General features: G+C 38.1%; 1 protein-coding gene across 1 annotated transcript; it reads left to right on the forward strand.

The window, feature by feature from the left end:
- Positions 1–10,048: 10,048 nt before the first annotated feature.
- On the forward strand, positions 10,049–11,026 carry LOC109147044 (uncharacterized mitochondrial protein AtMg00810-like). Its single transcript, XM_019294681.1, has one exon. It carries the CDS (start codon positions 10,049–10,051, stop codon positions 11,024–11,026), a length of 978 nt encoding a protein of 325 aa, XP_019150226.1.
- Positions 11,027–17,838: the final 6,812 nt, after the last annotated feature.

Below are 17,838 nucleotides of genomic sequence, written 5' to 3' on the forward strand. Positions count from 1 at the left end.
CTTTGGGAAAGACCCCAAAAATGCACAGATTCATGTCCTGACAAGTCCCATGCCCTTGTGCACAATAAAAGGGACTTGGATACATAGGATGACCCATCGTACAATGTTCATTGATCCTTAAGCACGAGTTCTAGAGGTAGATATATATACATATATCTATGTTTTCTTGGTCTGGGTTTAAAGGGGTGTAAGCAGTGCAAGGGCTAGGTTTCAAAGTCGAGGGGTGGATAGGGTCGATGTCTCAAGGTCGCAATACAGGAAGGAAGGTTGCCACCTTGTACGGGTTTGTCTGTAATGAGGGATCAAGAGCGAGGTTTGGAGTGATAGGACGGATTCTTTAACGAAATGGTACTTGATTGGCAAGGGGAGGGAAAGGGGCTAAGGACTCTTGGCTTCGAGTGATTATGCCTGTTTGGGGTTTAGTTGTGGCGTGCAGTCGAACTGGTGATCCCTTTTCCTTGGCTTTGTTTGATTCTAAGATTTTCGTTTGATCTTCTCTTCCTGTGTCGAAGTCCCCTTCGTCTCTATGGCTTCCAGGGGAATTCTCGTGATGGTTTCCGTACACGTTCCCCTCGGATGTCCAGAAGTCTGGACCCAGTCGGTTTAGTGGGTCAAACCCCTAGGTCTTGACTCCTAATCCTTGTCGAGGGTTCTTAAGGGTAAGGGGGGTTTCGGGTTAGTCTTTCTTGTTCTATTGGGTTTCATCCCTTCCTTGGTGGATGAAATTCTTAGCAAGGCTTTATGTCCTCCTTGAGGTTCGGCCTGTTGCACCTATTTGACGATGTTTTCTGTAGCGAGGGCCCCTGACACATTGAACGTATTTGTTTGCCCGCTCTTGTCAACGCATGGCGTTCTTCGGTGGCGTACGTACAGGCTATGGTTTCTCGTGAAGCCTTCACGGTTTTCGTGTAAGGGTGGGGTGATACGTATTCGTAACCTCCACCTACTTCGCCGATTCCTATCTAACAACTTATTTTAATATTGAATCAATGAATGTCGGTTCTTCACGCCCCTGGGCAGGGTAAGGGCCTTATGCTGCTCTACGGTTTTTTTAACAGGGTTTCCAAACGGAGTGGGGATATGAACTTAGAGTAAGGGCAATAACAATTTAGGGTTTCCGAGGGTTTGGGTTAAGCGCAACAAAGGGTGAGCAAGGTCATGACGGTTGTGAATTTGCTCTTAAGGTAATTAACGATTCGGGGTGGGAGTTTTCAACAAATAGGGGTATCAAGATGCTGGGGTTTCAGGGCGGATGATATTTTAAATTGGGGTGGTGGGGTCGCAAGGTGTCGCGATATACTTACCTTGCACCCAAGGATTCGACTAATGGTGTCGTTCCTTCGCTACTTTAATAGGTGTCCTAGTTCTTCTTCCTGTTTGTTGTAGCCGCAACCCGGGTTTGCCGAGATAAGGCAACTTGTCGGAAGGTGCATGTCATTTTTCTGACTCGGGGGTTATCGTGGTTACCCTGGGTTGGTGCGTATTGCAGTCCGTCCCTTTTAGCAGTCCTGACTGTAACGCCTCTTCTTAGTAGTCATCCAAATCTTCCTAATCTTTGGTCAGGGTCCTTGTCAAGTCTTTTGACGGGAGTTAGGACGAGGCGATTTATCAGGTAAGTGTACGTTACCCAGTTGTGGAAGTAAACTTATCTATTCGCACCCTTACCTGGTGTGGTAAGCGTAGGGGGAGGTTCCTTTAAGTTAGAGAGGGATGAAGTGAGGGGAGTTTATGTGTAGGTTTCACAATCTCACTGCGCGTCCTAAGATTCCTGGATCCTATGTTCCTAAGTACCTAGAGTTCAAGCCTAGTGTCCTAAAGTCCGGTTTTAAGAGTCTTATCCTAGGGTCAAACTTAGGCTCTGATACCAACTGTAACACCCCAGATTTTCAAGACATTTAAAACTTATAATAAAGGCAGAATCTTATTAAATCCCAAGATATAAATACAAGCGTTCGGGGTGCTATGCCACACCTGGGCTAGAGAACCCAAGTGCACAGGCTAACTAACTAATATCCTCAAAGCGTAAATACGTAAACGTGGCACGCAGGCCAAAAGGGAAATTATCTACTTCTAAGTTCTAGCGCACTCCAGTGACTTAATCTTCTGTGCCTGAAAGCCAAATATATCTGTTCAGCGAGAGATGCTGGTAACCCACTCCAACGCGTTGAAATACAATACATATAGAGATATATATAGATATACGAAAACCATTTTGAGCATGAAGATATATCCTACGAACTCTAGCTTTTAAAACCGGGAATGACTCGACAGATAAGGCTAGACACAATCAACAGTTATAACAAGCGTATACAATCCACAACAGGCAAGACAGATAAAGCTGAGCACAATTAATAAACATAACCCAACATAAACAATCCCCAGCATAAATCCCATAGTCAAATCCCCCAATATACTCATAAACACAACTCATCCATATCTCATCAAATAGCACACTTTGTTGGCGCCACAGGACCAATCGCATGCCCATACATGAGGGTCAGCGCATATAGCTCTGACACGGCCCCGCAGCACCCTGCCCCGTCTCACATTACGGAGGAGCCGATCGCAACCGGCTGATGGACCTTTGTTCTACATAATATTTATATACCTGACCGGTCTTTACCAGCCTGGTTAACAGTTGAGATGGTTCTCAGCCCATTCAACTGCCCGTATAGTGGACCTTTGTCCTATATAATATTTATATACCTGACCGGTCTCTACCAGCCTGGTTAACAGCCGGTATGGTTCTCAGCCCATCCGACTGCCCGTATAGTGGAACTTAGTCCTATATAATATTTATATACCTGACCGGTCTCTACCAGCCTGGTTAACAGCCGGTATGGTTCTCAGCCCACCCGACTGCCCGTATAACCCGATTGATCTTAATCAACTCGGGGTTACATGCACACATAACACATAGCAAGTACATGCAGCCCACATTGACACATTGGGAAGGGGGAGAAAACGTATAACAAAACCTATGCGTGATCCATCACATACTAAGAATAGTCCTAAGGGGTTCATACTTCTTCCACCTAGGTCAACGGGATACCAATTCAACTAGCATGCAATATAATAGACTCATAAACCTACGAACGGTATCCGAAATATCAAACTAGTCATAGGCACGATAAACGGAGTCCGTTGGGACACCACGGGGGACGGGGAAACATCAAACAGGGAAGCCAAAATCCCCAATTGGGGTGCAAACCAGCGGGTAGCCGGTGGGTGAGGGATCACCCACCGGCGGTAACAAGACCGGGCAGCTGCCCGCCCGCCGGCTGCCCGCTGCCGGCGTTGCCCAAGGAGGCCGCGGGTAAGTGGCGGGTCCCCTACCCCCACCTACCCCCCATTGACTCTTTTCATCAAGAAACACCTCGGGAACCTTTGTGGAACCCGAAACCATGCTTGGACACTTTCAAACGCAATTGATAACACACGTAGACAATTAACGGATCAGAATCAGGAAACGATCGGCACATAACCTATCATGCTTTTCTAAACTTAATCAACACCCAAACATGCGATTTCCCCACCCGATAAACCAAGAATAAGATCATACGATACAACCTAGGGTTCTAATCACTTTTATATCAACAAGAATACGGTTCGTCTTCTAATTACAAGATTCGGTACAAATAACACATAAGTATTAAGAATGCCATACAATAATCAAGAACGACATATAATCATCAAGAGCTCCACATAATCATCAAGAACACCATAATTATCAAGAATCTCCCAATATCAAGATCACCCATGGAATTATCCCATCAATCATCAATAATAATATCACAAGTCACCAATGCACAATAATACGGGGAAATCCTACGGGGGAAATCATAGCAATGAAAATAGGTTTTGTTGAGACATGGGTTACCTCTTAGCCTTAATTAATTCCTTGGCTATGAAGGATCTTTCTTTAAGCTTTCTTGATTTCTTAATTTCTCCTAAGGGGATTCTTGGAACTCTTTGGGTGGTGAGAGATTATTGTGGTGGGGATTCTAGGTGCCTCCTAAGTTCCCTATTTATATATTTAAGACTCCTAGTTAGGTCCTGAATGGTATGGGTTTACTAATTCTATTCCTTATAGGGCTAGGGCTTGTTTTAGGGATAAGGGTCCATGGTCCATAGTGGACCATATTAAAAGAGGATCCTAATCATAATCTGAATAGTAAAAGGCATACTTCCTTTATTCCTAACAGGCTCAAGATTCTTATTCGGGCAAGGGTCCACGGTTCATGGTGGACCTTACTAATTAATTAAAGGTAAACCTAACATAATTAAATCATATTTAATTATTATTAACGGGATTAATTAAATAATTAATCCGGGATTGAAGGCCGTAACACGGGGTGTTACATCACATTTGCAAATCGGTAGTGGTCTCATGGTGTTCATCTCCTCCCACACTGTCCTGCATTTCGTATAATACTCACTTACTGTCATGGAGTTTTGTTTCAAGCTATAGATCGCATTCTGGAGTGCGGAGATCCTCTGAGCATCGCACTGCGTGAACCTCCTCCGCAAATCATTCCAGACTTCTCCTGCCTTCTCTAAGTGCGTAACGCTTTGTGCAATTAAAGGATGCATGGATTTGAAGATCCATGAGCAGACCATTAGGTTGCACCGTCTCCACACCGGATACTGATTGTGTTCCCTGTTTGGTGCTGAGATGCTGCCATCGATGATCCACCATTTGTTCTTCACTTCTAAAGCAATTCTCATCGATATGCACTAAGAGCTATAGTTTGAACTGCCTACAAAAAGAAGACTCACAAGGATTGTGTTTGGATTGTCGTTGGAGCTGAAGTGAAAAGGATTTTCCAGATCTTCCATCATCTGGTTTCGACGTGTTTGTGAGAGGAGGTTTCCCTGCGGAACCGCTGTTGGAGCTATGTGAGTCGAGGATTCGCCCACCGGAGATTCCGCCTCCCCTCCCTGACTGGCCTCGCCGGTGACAATGGCGGCGTAAGAGTTGTACCGTTGTTGCTTTGATACCATATTGTGAAGGAAAGAGAGAAGCGGGAAGAAGAAGATGAAACTGAAATATGAACTGTGTATTATCTCAATAGGTTGGCAGCCAGCTTTTGTACAGAGGAAAAACGGTTATAACAACCAAGGGAGAAGAAGTTACAAAAAAACCCTCTTTAGTTCTTGTTCTCTCCCTCTAATAGGAACAAAAGAGTCACTTCATTGACAAGCCAATAATAGAAAGTAGTGATGCTCTTAACACAACAAAAAGTTTTGACAGATCCAATCCATTAAAATATTTAGATATCTAGAGTGAAGTTGGAATAGATTACCAAGTGTGCAGCTAAAGCATGCACAAAAATTCGTTTACACCAATGTGAGTTTTGTACAGAGAAATTTAAAAATGATGATTCACATATCTGATATCAATAATATATTCAATTCACAAACGAAATGATGGTTATCAATAATGATTTATATAAAAATTCATATCAATTTTACAAACATCAAGTCATTTGCTACTTTTCCTGATATCCTTTTAAAATAATCAAAAGATTGAAAATTTCACATGAATAAATAATGAAAAGATTCAAAAACTCTAAAGACCTATATACTTACTCAAGAATCACAGTCGGCCTCTATTATATGTGTTAGGGTTTTTGCCGCCAGCCAAGGAATAGGAGTAGACTACAATAGCTTATTTAGTTGTCGACGATTTTTCTGTAGTTGTTGAAACAAGAATAAAAAAATGGTGAACAGACAAAATATGTTATATATATATATTTATTTAGCAAGTATTTTATACAAATATAATAAATATTAATATTTTGTTCAATACTTTCACATGATAACCTATGACACATCTCACAACAAATGAAACATGTAGGGAAAAACGACCACTACCAAATATCAATATGTGCTTGAAAGATAAAAAGTTCATATTTAGTATCCCAGTCATATACACAACAAGGCAAATCTAAAGCTTCCTATACTATAATCTCATTGCACTATATATCCCTCTATGCGGTACCACCAGTAACCTAATTGCACATGACACACTACCAATAAAAAAAATAAAAAAGATGACATGTACTGAAGATGAAGATAATGACAATGCTACCTAAAAGAGAATTAAGAATTGAAAAAATAGAAAAATTTAAACCAAAAGTAGTATTTAACTATTTATTTAGACTATCGCTTTTAAACTAAGTATTTAGACTATCGCTTTTAAACTAAGTATTTAGACTAACGTTATTACAAAGTTACAAACATTAATTTTAGTGACAATTATAATCAATCTCTCATATATTATCTTGCATTTATATACTTTATGATGAAGTGCATGATACAGTGTGAACCAATGCCAAGGGCATTCTTGTATTTCCCTTCTATTATAACTGCTTCTGTTATAACTGCTAGGTCTTCAATAGTCCTGAGCATATAAGCTTTGTCTCTTTCCTTTTTCTGCTGTAAGAATAATATGGTGATCAATGTCAGTTGCTATCCTCTTACTTCCCATCTTAGCTTTGACTAGAGTTTACAGAGTTTCAGCTCTTCCAACATGGTACCAGAGCTGCTCCGCCACAGCTACGTCGCCGCCGTCATAGGGAACGCCGGAGCTCATGAAGGAGCCTCGACGGAAGCCGAGACAGTCTCTCCAATTAACCAGGGCGCTCAAAATCAGAATCCTAATGCAGTTCATCCAGCTAACGATTTTGATGATCCTTTCTATCTCCATGTTACGGAGAATCTGAATTTGGTGCTTGTTTCGCCTCTCCTCTTCGAAAAAAATTACGCCTCCTGGAGTAGATCCATGAAGATCGCCCTAGGAGTGAAAAACAAATTAGGTTTTATGAATGGAGCAATTGTTAATCCAGGTGTGAGAGATCCAAAGTACTCTGTCTGGAAAAGATGCAACGACATAGTATGCTCATGGATCTTGGAATCTCTCAACTCAACGATAACAGAGAGTGTGCTGTATTTTGAGATAGCAGAGGACATCTGGAAGACTCTCCAAGCAAGATACTCGCAAGCTGATCCACATAAGATTGCAGAAGTCTAGAACGAAATCTACAAGAATAAGCAAGGTACTCTGGCTATCAATGAATACTTTACAAAATGTAATGCTCTGTGGGAACAGTTAAATGCGATGAGGCCAATACCAATATGTGAATGCACTCCTAGATGTTCTTGTAATTTGATGAATACGATACAAAATGATAGGCATGATGATCAGATCATTAGGTTCTTGGAAGGCCTGAATGATGAATTTGAGACTATAAAGTCTGGAGTATTAGTCATGGATCCTATTCCAACACTGGAAAAGGTTCTAAATATGGCCTTGAAATTGGAAAGGAAGCTTAATGGTTCAGTTAGTCACAAGAATGAGATTCTGCAGTCCAATGCCATCCAGGATAATTCCAGTCAGAACATAGATGATCAGAACTTTGTGGCAGCTTTAAACTCACACAACAAGAAGTTTAATGCTAATGGAGGAAAGAATGTACCAAAGTGCACATACTGCAACATGCTTGGACACACAATAGAGAAATGCTATAAAAAGCATGGATATCCTCCTGGTTGGGTGGCTGGATACAAGTCCATAAATAAGCAAGGTCAAGACAATCAACAAGCAACAAGTGTGTCAGTGAACCAAGTTGGTGATATAGGGTTGTCTAATGATCAGTTCCAAAGGCTGATATCTCTATTACAGAATCAGAATCAAGGCAATCAAGCATCTACCAGTGCAGCTGACACAGTAAACAGACATGGTTTGAGACCAGAATTCATGAATGTGTCACAAGAAGCCAAAGAAGGCAGGTTTACCCTTAACCCCTCTATTAATTCCATCTTGAATTGTTCTGTTATGTGGATTTTAGACTCAGGGGCAACAGATCACATCACTTGCTCCCTAGAGTATTTTGAAAAATATTACAAAGCCTAAAACATATCTGTTAAGTTGCCAAATGGGGAAACAGTAAAAGCTACCCATATAGGAGAAATTAGACTCCATCCAAATCTACTGTTAGAGAATGTGTTATACATTCCCTCATTCACATCCAACATTGTATCCACCAGCAAGTTAACAAAGCAAGGCAGCTGTAAAATTGTTATGAGTGCTAAATTCTGTAATATTCAGGGTCTCTATGGGATAATGGATGGTTTTGCTGAAGAAAAAGGGGGGCTGTACCTGCTCAGAGACCCTCCCACAAGAAGGAAAGCTCCCTATGATGAGAAAGCTCACTCTGATGAAAGGTCTAGTAGCCAATGTAACAGTGTTTCTTTACAATTGTGGCACAGTAGGTTAGGGCACTACCCCATAGATAAGATACACTGTCTGAATGGTATTAAGCCTAAGCCTACTCAGTTGAATAGAACTCATGATTTTGCTTGTGATATATGTCATTTTGCCAAGCATAAAAGGTTTTCCTTTCCTATCAGTGTGACTAAAGCTGAGAATTGTTTTGATTTAATTCATATGGATGTATGGGGACCACTTGCTACTGCCTCCCCACAAGGGGAACACTATTTTTTAACCATTGTTGATGACCATAGCCGGTTCACTTGGTTGCACCTAATGAAACACAAGTCTGAAGTCAAAACACTGTTTCAGAACTTCTATTACTATACTGAGGCTCAGTTTTCAGTAAAAATAAAAGTAATAAGAACAGACAATGGGAGTGAGTTCCTCATGAGCAACTTTTTAAATGAAAAGGGGATTGTACATCAAAAATCTTGTGTAGATACCCCTCAACAGAATGGTATTGCAGAGAGAAAACATCAACATGTATTGAATGTGGCTAGGGCACTAAGATTTCAGGCTGGTTTACCAATAGAGTTCTGGGGTCAGTGTGTTCTACATGCATCATACCTTATCAATAGATTGCCCACCCCTACTAATAATGGAAGTTCTCCTTATGAGGTCCTGTTTGGAGAAATGGTGAACTATGATCAGTTAAGAACCTTTGGTTGTCTTTGTTTTGCTGCCACTGCCTCACAAGGAAGGAATAAGATGATGCCAAGGGCCAGGAAGTGTATATTCTTGGGGTTCCGTGCAAATGTAAAAGGATATATACTTTATGATATCACTGTCAAACATACTTTTATTTCAAGGGATGTTCACTTTTATGAAGAGATTTATCCTTTCAATGAAGCTAATGCAGGAATCAGACCTGATTTTGTGCCACCCCAGAATGAAGTATTCAATCCTTCCTTACCTCTGATTCCTATTTCCATTGAAGAAGAGTTTGTGCCACCAACAGTCACAGAAAGGGCTACTGCCAATGAGAATGATCAGACAATTCCTAATGCTACATCACCACATACATCAAATGATCAAACAACTATCAATGAGACTGATATGATCACTGGCAATAATGGTGAACCAGACATGGGAGAAATTCCACAAGAAGGAGATACTAGTTGTTTCCAACCTAGAAGATCTGAGAGAACCAGGCACATTCCCACCAGGTTACAGGACTACTACTGTCAGTTGATAATGAGAGACAGTACAGATGGCAGAATTTCTCCACACTCACTAAACAAGGTCATCTCCTTGGAATCTCTTAGTCCCAGCCATAAGATGTATGCATCATCCATTTCATCTACATGTGAACCACAATCATATCATGAAGCAGTTCAACATGAATCATGGAGAAGGGCAATGCAGAGTGAGATAGAAGCTCTAGTTGCTAATAACACATGGACATTGATAGATTTACCTACAGGAAAATGTCCAATTGGCTGTAAATGGGTATATAAGGTCAAACACAAAGCAGATGGTTCCATAGAAAGATACAAGGCAAGGCTGGTTGCAAAAGGGTATACTCAGCAACTAGGGGTTGACTATACTAAAACCTTCTCACCAGTTGCTAGAATGACAATAATTACGACCTTTTTGGCTGTGGCAGTTGCAAAGGGATGGGATATTCAGCAGCTAGACATTAACAATGCCTTCCTACATGGAGATTTAGAAGAGGAAGTTTACATGGTCTTGCCTCTTGGTTTCCAAAGTGACAGTCCCAAATAAGTTTGCAGGTTATTAAGGTCCTTATATGGTCTAAAACAAGCCAGCATGCAGTGGAATGCCAAGCTCACAAAAGCCCTTAAAGCCACTGGTTTCCAGCAATCCACAGCAGATCCCTCATTATTCACCAAAACTTCAGAAAACTCTTTCACTGCCATGCTCATATATGTTGATGATATACTTGTAATTGGAACAGATTCAGCACAAATCAGTGAACTCAAGTCATTCTTAGACAAATCATTCAAAATCAAGGACCTTGGCCACTTGAACTATTTCCTAGGTATTGAAGCATTCAGAATAGCTGATGGGATTAATATCTGTCAAAGAAAGTACACTATGGAGATACTGAAGGAGAATGGGTTCCTGGAAGCCAAACCTGCTAAAACACCAGCTATTTCAGGTCAGAAGCTCAATAGCCTGGAAGGTACCCTCATTGATAATCCTGAAGTGTATAAGAAGATGATTGGCAAACTCCTGTACCTAACAAACACAAGGCCAGAGATCTCTCATGCTGTTCAACAATTGAGCCAATTTGTTGACAAGCCTACAAACATTCATCTCACAGCTGCACACAGGGTCCTTAGGTACCTCAAAGGATCTCCAGGAAAAGGTCTATTCTATCCCACAAACACTCAGATCAGATTACAAGGGTTCTCAGACTTTGACTGGGCAAATTGCACAGAAACAAGGAAATCTGTAACTAGTTACTGCATCTACTTTGGAGATGCTTTGATCTCATGGAGGACCAAGAAGCAACCCACAGTGTCAAGGTCCTCCTCTGAGGCAGAATACAGGGCCCTAGCCTCCACTGTTTGCGAAATTCAATGGTTGCACTACTTACTAACAGATCTGAATGTGATCTTTGATAGGCCAACAAGTCTATTCTGTGACAATCAATCTGCAATTGCCATTGGAGAGAACCATTTCTTCCACGAGCGTACCAAACACATTGAGATAGATTGTCACGTTGTTAAGGAAAAGGTGCAGGAAGGGCTGATCAGACTGCTACCAATCCCTTCATCATAACAAATTGCAGATGGCTTCACAAAAGCTTTGCCAAAGCCAGCTTTTGACAGTTTCCACTCTAAGCTGGGCGTTCAAGATATTCATGCTCCAGCTTAAGGGGGGGGGGGGGTGATGAAGTGCATGATATAGTGTGAACCAATGCCAAGGGCATTCATGTATTTTCCTTCTATTATAACCGCTTATGTTATAACTGCTAGGTCTTCAATAGTCCTGAGCATATAAGCTTTGTCTCTTTCCTTTTTCTGCAGTAAGAATAATATGGTAATCAATGTCAGTTGCTATCCTCTTACTTCCCATCTTAGCTTTGACTAGAGTTTACAGAGTTTCAACACTTCCAACACTTTAAATTACTGATTTAAATAAACAAATTCAACATTGATTTACCTATGCATGAACATCTCCTATATAATATTGGCCAAAGAGAGTTATGTTGGTGATAATGAACCAAAATCGATTTAATATCCCAAAAATAATATTTATATATACACACACAAGTATATAAAATATTATTGGATATTTATCCGAGATATATATATACACAAAAGTATATATAAAATGGACCCAAAGGTTATATATATATGTATATCTACGAAAATGATATACCAATATATATCAACCAGAATTGGAGCTAATAATCCTCAGATTACAAGTCCAATCCAACGAATATATCAAAAGAGGCAGAACAGATATTTGCTTAGATTATATATCAACCAAAAATGGAACATATAATCCTTAGATTATAATTCCAGTTTAACAAGAAAGAACGGATTTTTGCTTAGAGCATAATCCAAAACAAGAAAGAAGGAGAAGGAAGAAAGAATAGTACGAGTTAGGCAAAGTGCCTGTCTTTCCTTAAAACCTTATTTGCCACCTCCAAAAAGTGCTAGGAGCGTTGTGGCCTAGGTTTCCCAGGATAAAACGTACAACGGTTCAACGTTTGAGCACCCAAACGAGCGAACCCGGCGAACTAGAGCACAGGCAAAACACAGTAGCAAGAAAGGAGTAGGAGCAGAGTTTTTGAGAAGAAAAAGTGCTTATCTTTGTGTGTTGTGTACTCTCGTGTTCTTCCCTCTCTTGTTGCAAATCACTTGCTCCTACTACCCCTTCTTATATAGGAATTGGAGTACTAAATAGCATTTAGTAGGCATTAATTACACGTTGTGTAACATCTGAAACAGCAACCCCATTAACAGAATTAAATTCAAAATTCAAAACTGGAGTTAATGGACTGTTGGCCTTCAGCATCATCAAGTTTCGGCCTCGCGCTGCTGCTCACGAGAGTACATCTCTCGTGTGCAACCCGAGAGTGCACCTCTCGTGGTCACCGTTGCATGAGAGTTGTGCTCTCAGTGCACCACAACTTCTCGTGCTCTCTGTAGCACGAAAGTGGTGCTCTCGGCCGGCCAAGTGACTATATTGGTTGGAAAATGATACCGAAGTTTGGCATAACTTATGCCCACAAGGTGGAGCCAATTTCTGATTTCCGGACGACATTCGTGCCCGCAGGTGCCGGCGCACACGAGCTCGGGCTTGAATCAAGCCTTTCTGATCTCGTTTCTAGTTGGAAACAACTGTGTTCAATGGTCGATCCCTGCATAGGATAGTAGGGATCACTATACCCTTTGAACCTTCCCTTGTGAAGACATGTTTACTTTACTGGTTGTACGGTAGAACGCGATGTCTTTGAACCGACTGCCGTTTGTGTAGACGATGACATATCTCACACAGGAACCTCCCAACCATGCTCTGTTCTCATGAGTGTGCCCATTTTGGTCGTGGGTCACCTTCCTAGTTCTGCAAGAATTTGTGAAGAATTGTGCCCATCAATTCTCCTTTGAAGCGACCCTCACTTCTCTCTCACATAGGTGATTCTTTCTCGAGTATCCCGCATACTCACATATGTCAACCGACATTCCACTACAAGAAAAATCACATAACGCGACGGAAACATTGCGACGGACCGTAATCCGTTGTCGATTTGCAACGATTTTTGTGACAAAACGTGTTCCGTCGCAATTTCGCGACAGAAATGGTGACGAAATTCAATTCCGTAGCAATTTTTGGCGCAAAGTGAGAAAAAACGTGAGAAACTTTGGCGCCCATATTGTGGTGACGGATTTTGCGATGGAATTAAGTTCTGTCACCACAATGGCGACAGAAATGATAACGATCGATATTTCCGTCGCGATGTTGCGACAAAATCGGCGACGAGAATGGATTCCGTTGCGATATTTAGTGCAATGTGGAAAATACTCCCACATAATCTTTCTGTCAATGAATTCACGACGGAGAGTGACGACGGAAATTGCGACATTTATTTTTTTCGTCATGAAAGTATTTACTTTTTAAAGTAAATTTTATTTTCGCTACAGAATGAGACAACGGATTCAATCCCGTCGCAAAATATCGACATATTGGCGACAGAAAATGCGACGCCCTACATGTCCATCGCGATATGGCGATGAAATTGGCAACGAAAATTAATTCTGTTGTGATGTTTGGCCCAAAGAGAGATTTAGCGTGTGAGATTGGCGACGGACTTGCGAAGATCATTCATTCCATCGCGAAAATATTTATTTTTTTAAGAAATGTTTATTTTCGCTACAGAATGGGACGACAGAATCAATTCCTCGCAATATGGACACATTGGCGACAAAAAATGTGACGCCTTACATGTCCGTCGCGCTATGGTGATGAAATTCGCAGCGAAAAATTAATTATGGAAGTTGGTGATGGAATTTGCGACGATCATTCTTTCCATCTCATAAATATTTAGCCCTAGGATTTTTGTCCCTATTACTAAGAACTAAAGCCCGACAAGTCCATATCGCCTCCAATGTAGCTCGAACTCATAACCTCTCACTTAAGAAAGTCACTTCATGCCACTTCACTACAAAGTCTTTGATTTACATTAAGAAGATTTAATTTATTTTAATATATAAGAAATTGTAGGACATCATTTCTTTACTACTACTTTTACGACAAGTTTAAAATACTCATTTTGATTATATCGAAAATAATCATTTTTATTTTATATTAATTATTTAATATTTTAAAATTGTACTAAAAATTTCCCTATTTTAACTTTTGTGTTGGATATTAATTTAATCGCAGTTTACACATTTTAACTAGTGTGTGCGTGTGTGTCTATATATATATATATATATATATATATATATATATATATATATATATATATATATATATATATATATATATATATATATATATATATATATATATATATATATATATATAGGGCCAAGTTTTAATGCGGCAAGCCTTATCATGCCGTCGGTACGGCTGCACCATTAGGTATGCAAACACGCACCAATAGTGTTAAAAAATGCACAACAAAAAAATACACCATTAGGTACGCAACACCACAAAACGCACCATTACGTATGCATAAATGCACCACACAGTATTCAGAAACACACAATTAGGTGTAGGGAGGTATGATGCTATTTTTGGGTGTCTGATGCATTTTGTGGTGTATTGGTGCATTTAATTGTTGTGCGATTTCTAGCACTATTGGTGCGTGTTTACATACCTAATGATGTGGCCGCACGTTAGGGCATGACCGCATTTGAGCTTACATCAATATATATATATATAAACAATTCACTTAACCGATTTGTTAAATATGTTAATTAATACTTTATAACCAAATCATTGATAACTAAATTTTTTAAAAATCTTTGACCATTAATCAAACTAAAATATTTTGTTTAAAAATTTATTAAATGGATTCTTCGATTCGAGCGTTTAACAATTTTCACTGAATTGTACACACTCCTAAAGTTAATAATTAAAATTTGTGTAAATCCTATATATAATAAAGCCATATGGTCTTGTGAAAATTAAATGGTAATAGTCAACATTTAATTTTTACAATATCATAATAATATTGTTAATTATAATAACAATAACAATAATAATTGCAATAATAATAATGATAATAATTTCCACTAACAGTTTCTAATATATATATATATATATATATATATATATATATATATATATATATGTATATATATATATATATATTTACTTATTTATTTATTTATTTATTATATTTATTTATATTTCAATTTCTACTGACAAATTATTGTGTGAACGATGGTCCTCATAATTGTATGGATCATGAATATCAAATACATTTTTAATGTATTAAAAATACATTATTTTTATATTGAAAGTACCTTACATACATATATAATGTACCCTTAGTATATTTAAAATATACTTTTTTATTGTATGCAACCCCAAAGTTCATAAGTTTGAAATTTAATATATGGCATAGCTAGGCGCGCGGCCTAATATTTAAGATTGTTGATGTGCATATTGAGGACTACGAAGACAAAGATGCGTTATTCGTGGATTCATCGGATACTATCCAACAACACTATCCAACTTAATTGACGTGAAGTAGGCTTAGTAACATTAAGATTATATTCTCGAATTATTAGTTCTCATCTTTTATTGATTACACACTTAATTCGATAGTATTTGGAAGAAAAAAATCAATGTTCGAACTAAGATTGTGATTTTGGTCTTTAAATGTCAATTGTATGTTGCTACATCTAGAGTTAGAAATCTCAAAGGTCTAAAAATTTTGATAAGTGGTGACTCTAAAATTGTAATTCAATTACTATTGTAGTTTATTAAGTTCTTAAAAATTTGTATTATTAAATATTATGTACGAAATTTTTAATATAGTTTAAGATTTGTAGTAATCACCCACCATAAATATTATTTTAATTGTAATTATATTTATGTTCATAATTTTATCATGGGAATTCACACATAATAATTATTAAATAACAAAAATTTTATATATGAATAAACCTCATCTAGAGTATATTTTTATTTTCGTGCATCGCACGGGACAAATACTAGTATTTAAATAAAAGAAGATTTTGATCATACACAAATGTGAAAAATAATTAAATAATTAATTTTCTCAAATATTTGGGAGGTATATTTATTTTAATCATTAATCTAAAACGACATAGTTTTTATAATTTATATATATATATATATATATATATATATATATATATATATATATATATATATATATATACAGTAATTTTAAAAACTAATATTTTAACAATAAAAAAATTAAAATTCAAACCCAAAATCTCTAATTCATAAAATCAAAATTAAAATTTAAACTTAACAACAACGATTTTAAAAAATTATTGTTAATGAGTGATTAGGATTTTAGGTATTTTTTGTTTGAAAGTAGGATTTTAGGTATTTATTAAATTAAAACTTTTTAACAATAAAACAAAATATTGTAGGTTAAAATTGAATTTCAATTAGTAAAATTTGATTAGGCTAAAAAGTTATTAGTTGCGTACATCTTCAGCGTCGTGGCCTCCGTCTTCGTTGCCTAACCCTTCGCCATTCGCCCATTCCTCACCACAGAAGCTTCGTCTCCACCACACTTGGCCAGGCACAGCCACTGTAGTAAGCTTTGTCAACGCCAAAACAGCTTCATGTCCGGTTATCACTTGTTGCCTCGCATCGCCATTGCTCAACTTTGTCACCGTCAACGACTCACTCCATCACGGATGTATAGGTTCATTCTTCTGTTAATCAAAATCTTAAACCCTAATGCCTATATTCCTAATTCTATTAGTTCGATGAAAAATTATTGTCAAAGTTACTTATAAATTCTTGTCACGAATATCTAGAAATTTCAATTTGATTACTTTAGTGCTGTGATGTATATTTCGAATATTGAGAGCATTTTTGTCATTTCGATTATTTTAGTAAAATCATCTATGTAATTGCTATAGTGGTTATTTTAAAGTAGGCATAGGCAGAAAGAAGATAGATAGTTAGCTAGGAAACTTGCTTGCTTATGATAGTGGTGAGGAATGAATTGGAGTTAATGGCTTTATTTATAGGCATTGAAGAGCCTACAAGAATATCTATTATATTGCTTACCTTTCCAGTAGCTTCTAAGTAGTAACTACTCAACTTTCATTGTAGCATATATATGTACTAAGTAGTGGCATTCATGTATGTCTAGCTATGTGTTTCAATCATTCCTTTTATGTGTGCAGACAGTTGATGAAATATTAGTAAGGAATTGAAAAATGTTAATTTATATTATATTTTTTTTTTTGGGCTAGCATAGACTACAAGGCCAAAATGTCATTATGTGGTTGTCTGTGTAACAACTGAGGATCATGATGATGGTTTTAAGCCTACTGCCTACTATAGTGGCAAATAGCAGGTTGAGTTGCTTTTGGTTTTGATCACTTTGAAGAATTTAATGTTTATCATGAACATGGCCATCATTAGCTCATGGTGAAACAAAGGACAAAAGAAATATATATGCGTAAAATATCATAAGTTAGTGTACTGCAATTGGGTGGTGGTCTGCATTAGCTAGCTTGTTCATGCATTTTACCATGTTCTTGATTGCATGTGTATGGCGTAGGTATGATGACATTTGACAATAAATGGCAAAAAGACCAACACTTAGTGTTTCTTATGGTCCCCAACATATATAGTGTCTTTTAAGTAACTCAATTTTGTTTCTATTTCAGGCCAGGCAGTTCTTGATATATAGTCAAAGCTGTATATATAGATTTGATAAAGAAGGAAATAAGTAGAAAAAGTGAGGAGTTGGGACTAAAGAAACTAGAAAATTTAGGCTTGTGATGAGGCACTCAAAGACACTCAAAATATGTGCCAATCACTTAGGTGAGTTTCTCTCTTCCCCTACTTCTATCACCTTTTAAGTGTCTTTCATTATATTTCTCTGTTAGCTAATATACTGATGTCTTTGA

This window comes from Ipomoea nil, unplaced genomic scaffold (genome assembly GCF_001879475.1).
Source record: "Ipomoea nil cultivar Tokyo-kokei standard unplaced genomic scaffold, Asagao_1.1 scaffold1971, whole genome shotgun sequence".
Classification (NCBI taxonomy): Eukaryota; Viridiplantae; Streptophyta; class Magnoliopsida; order Solanales; family Convolvulaceae; genus Ipomoea; species Ipomoea nil.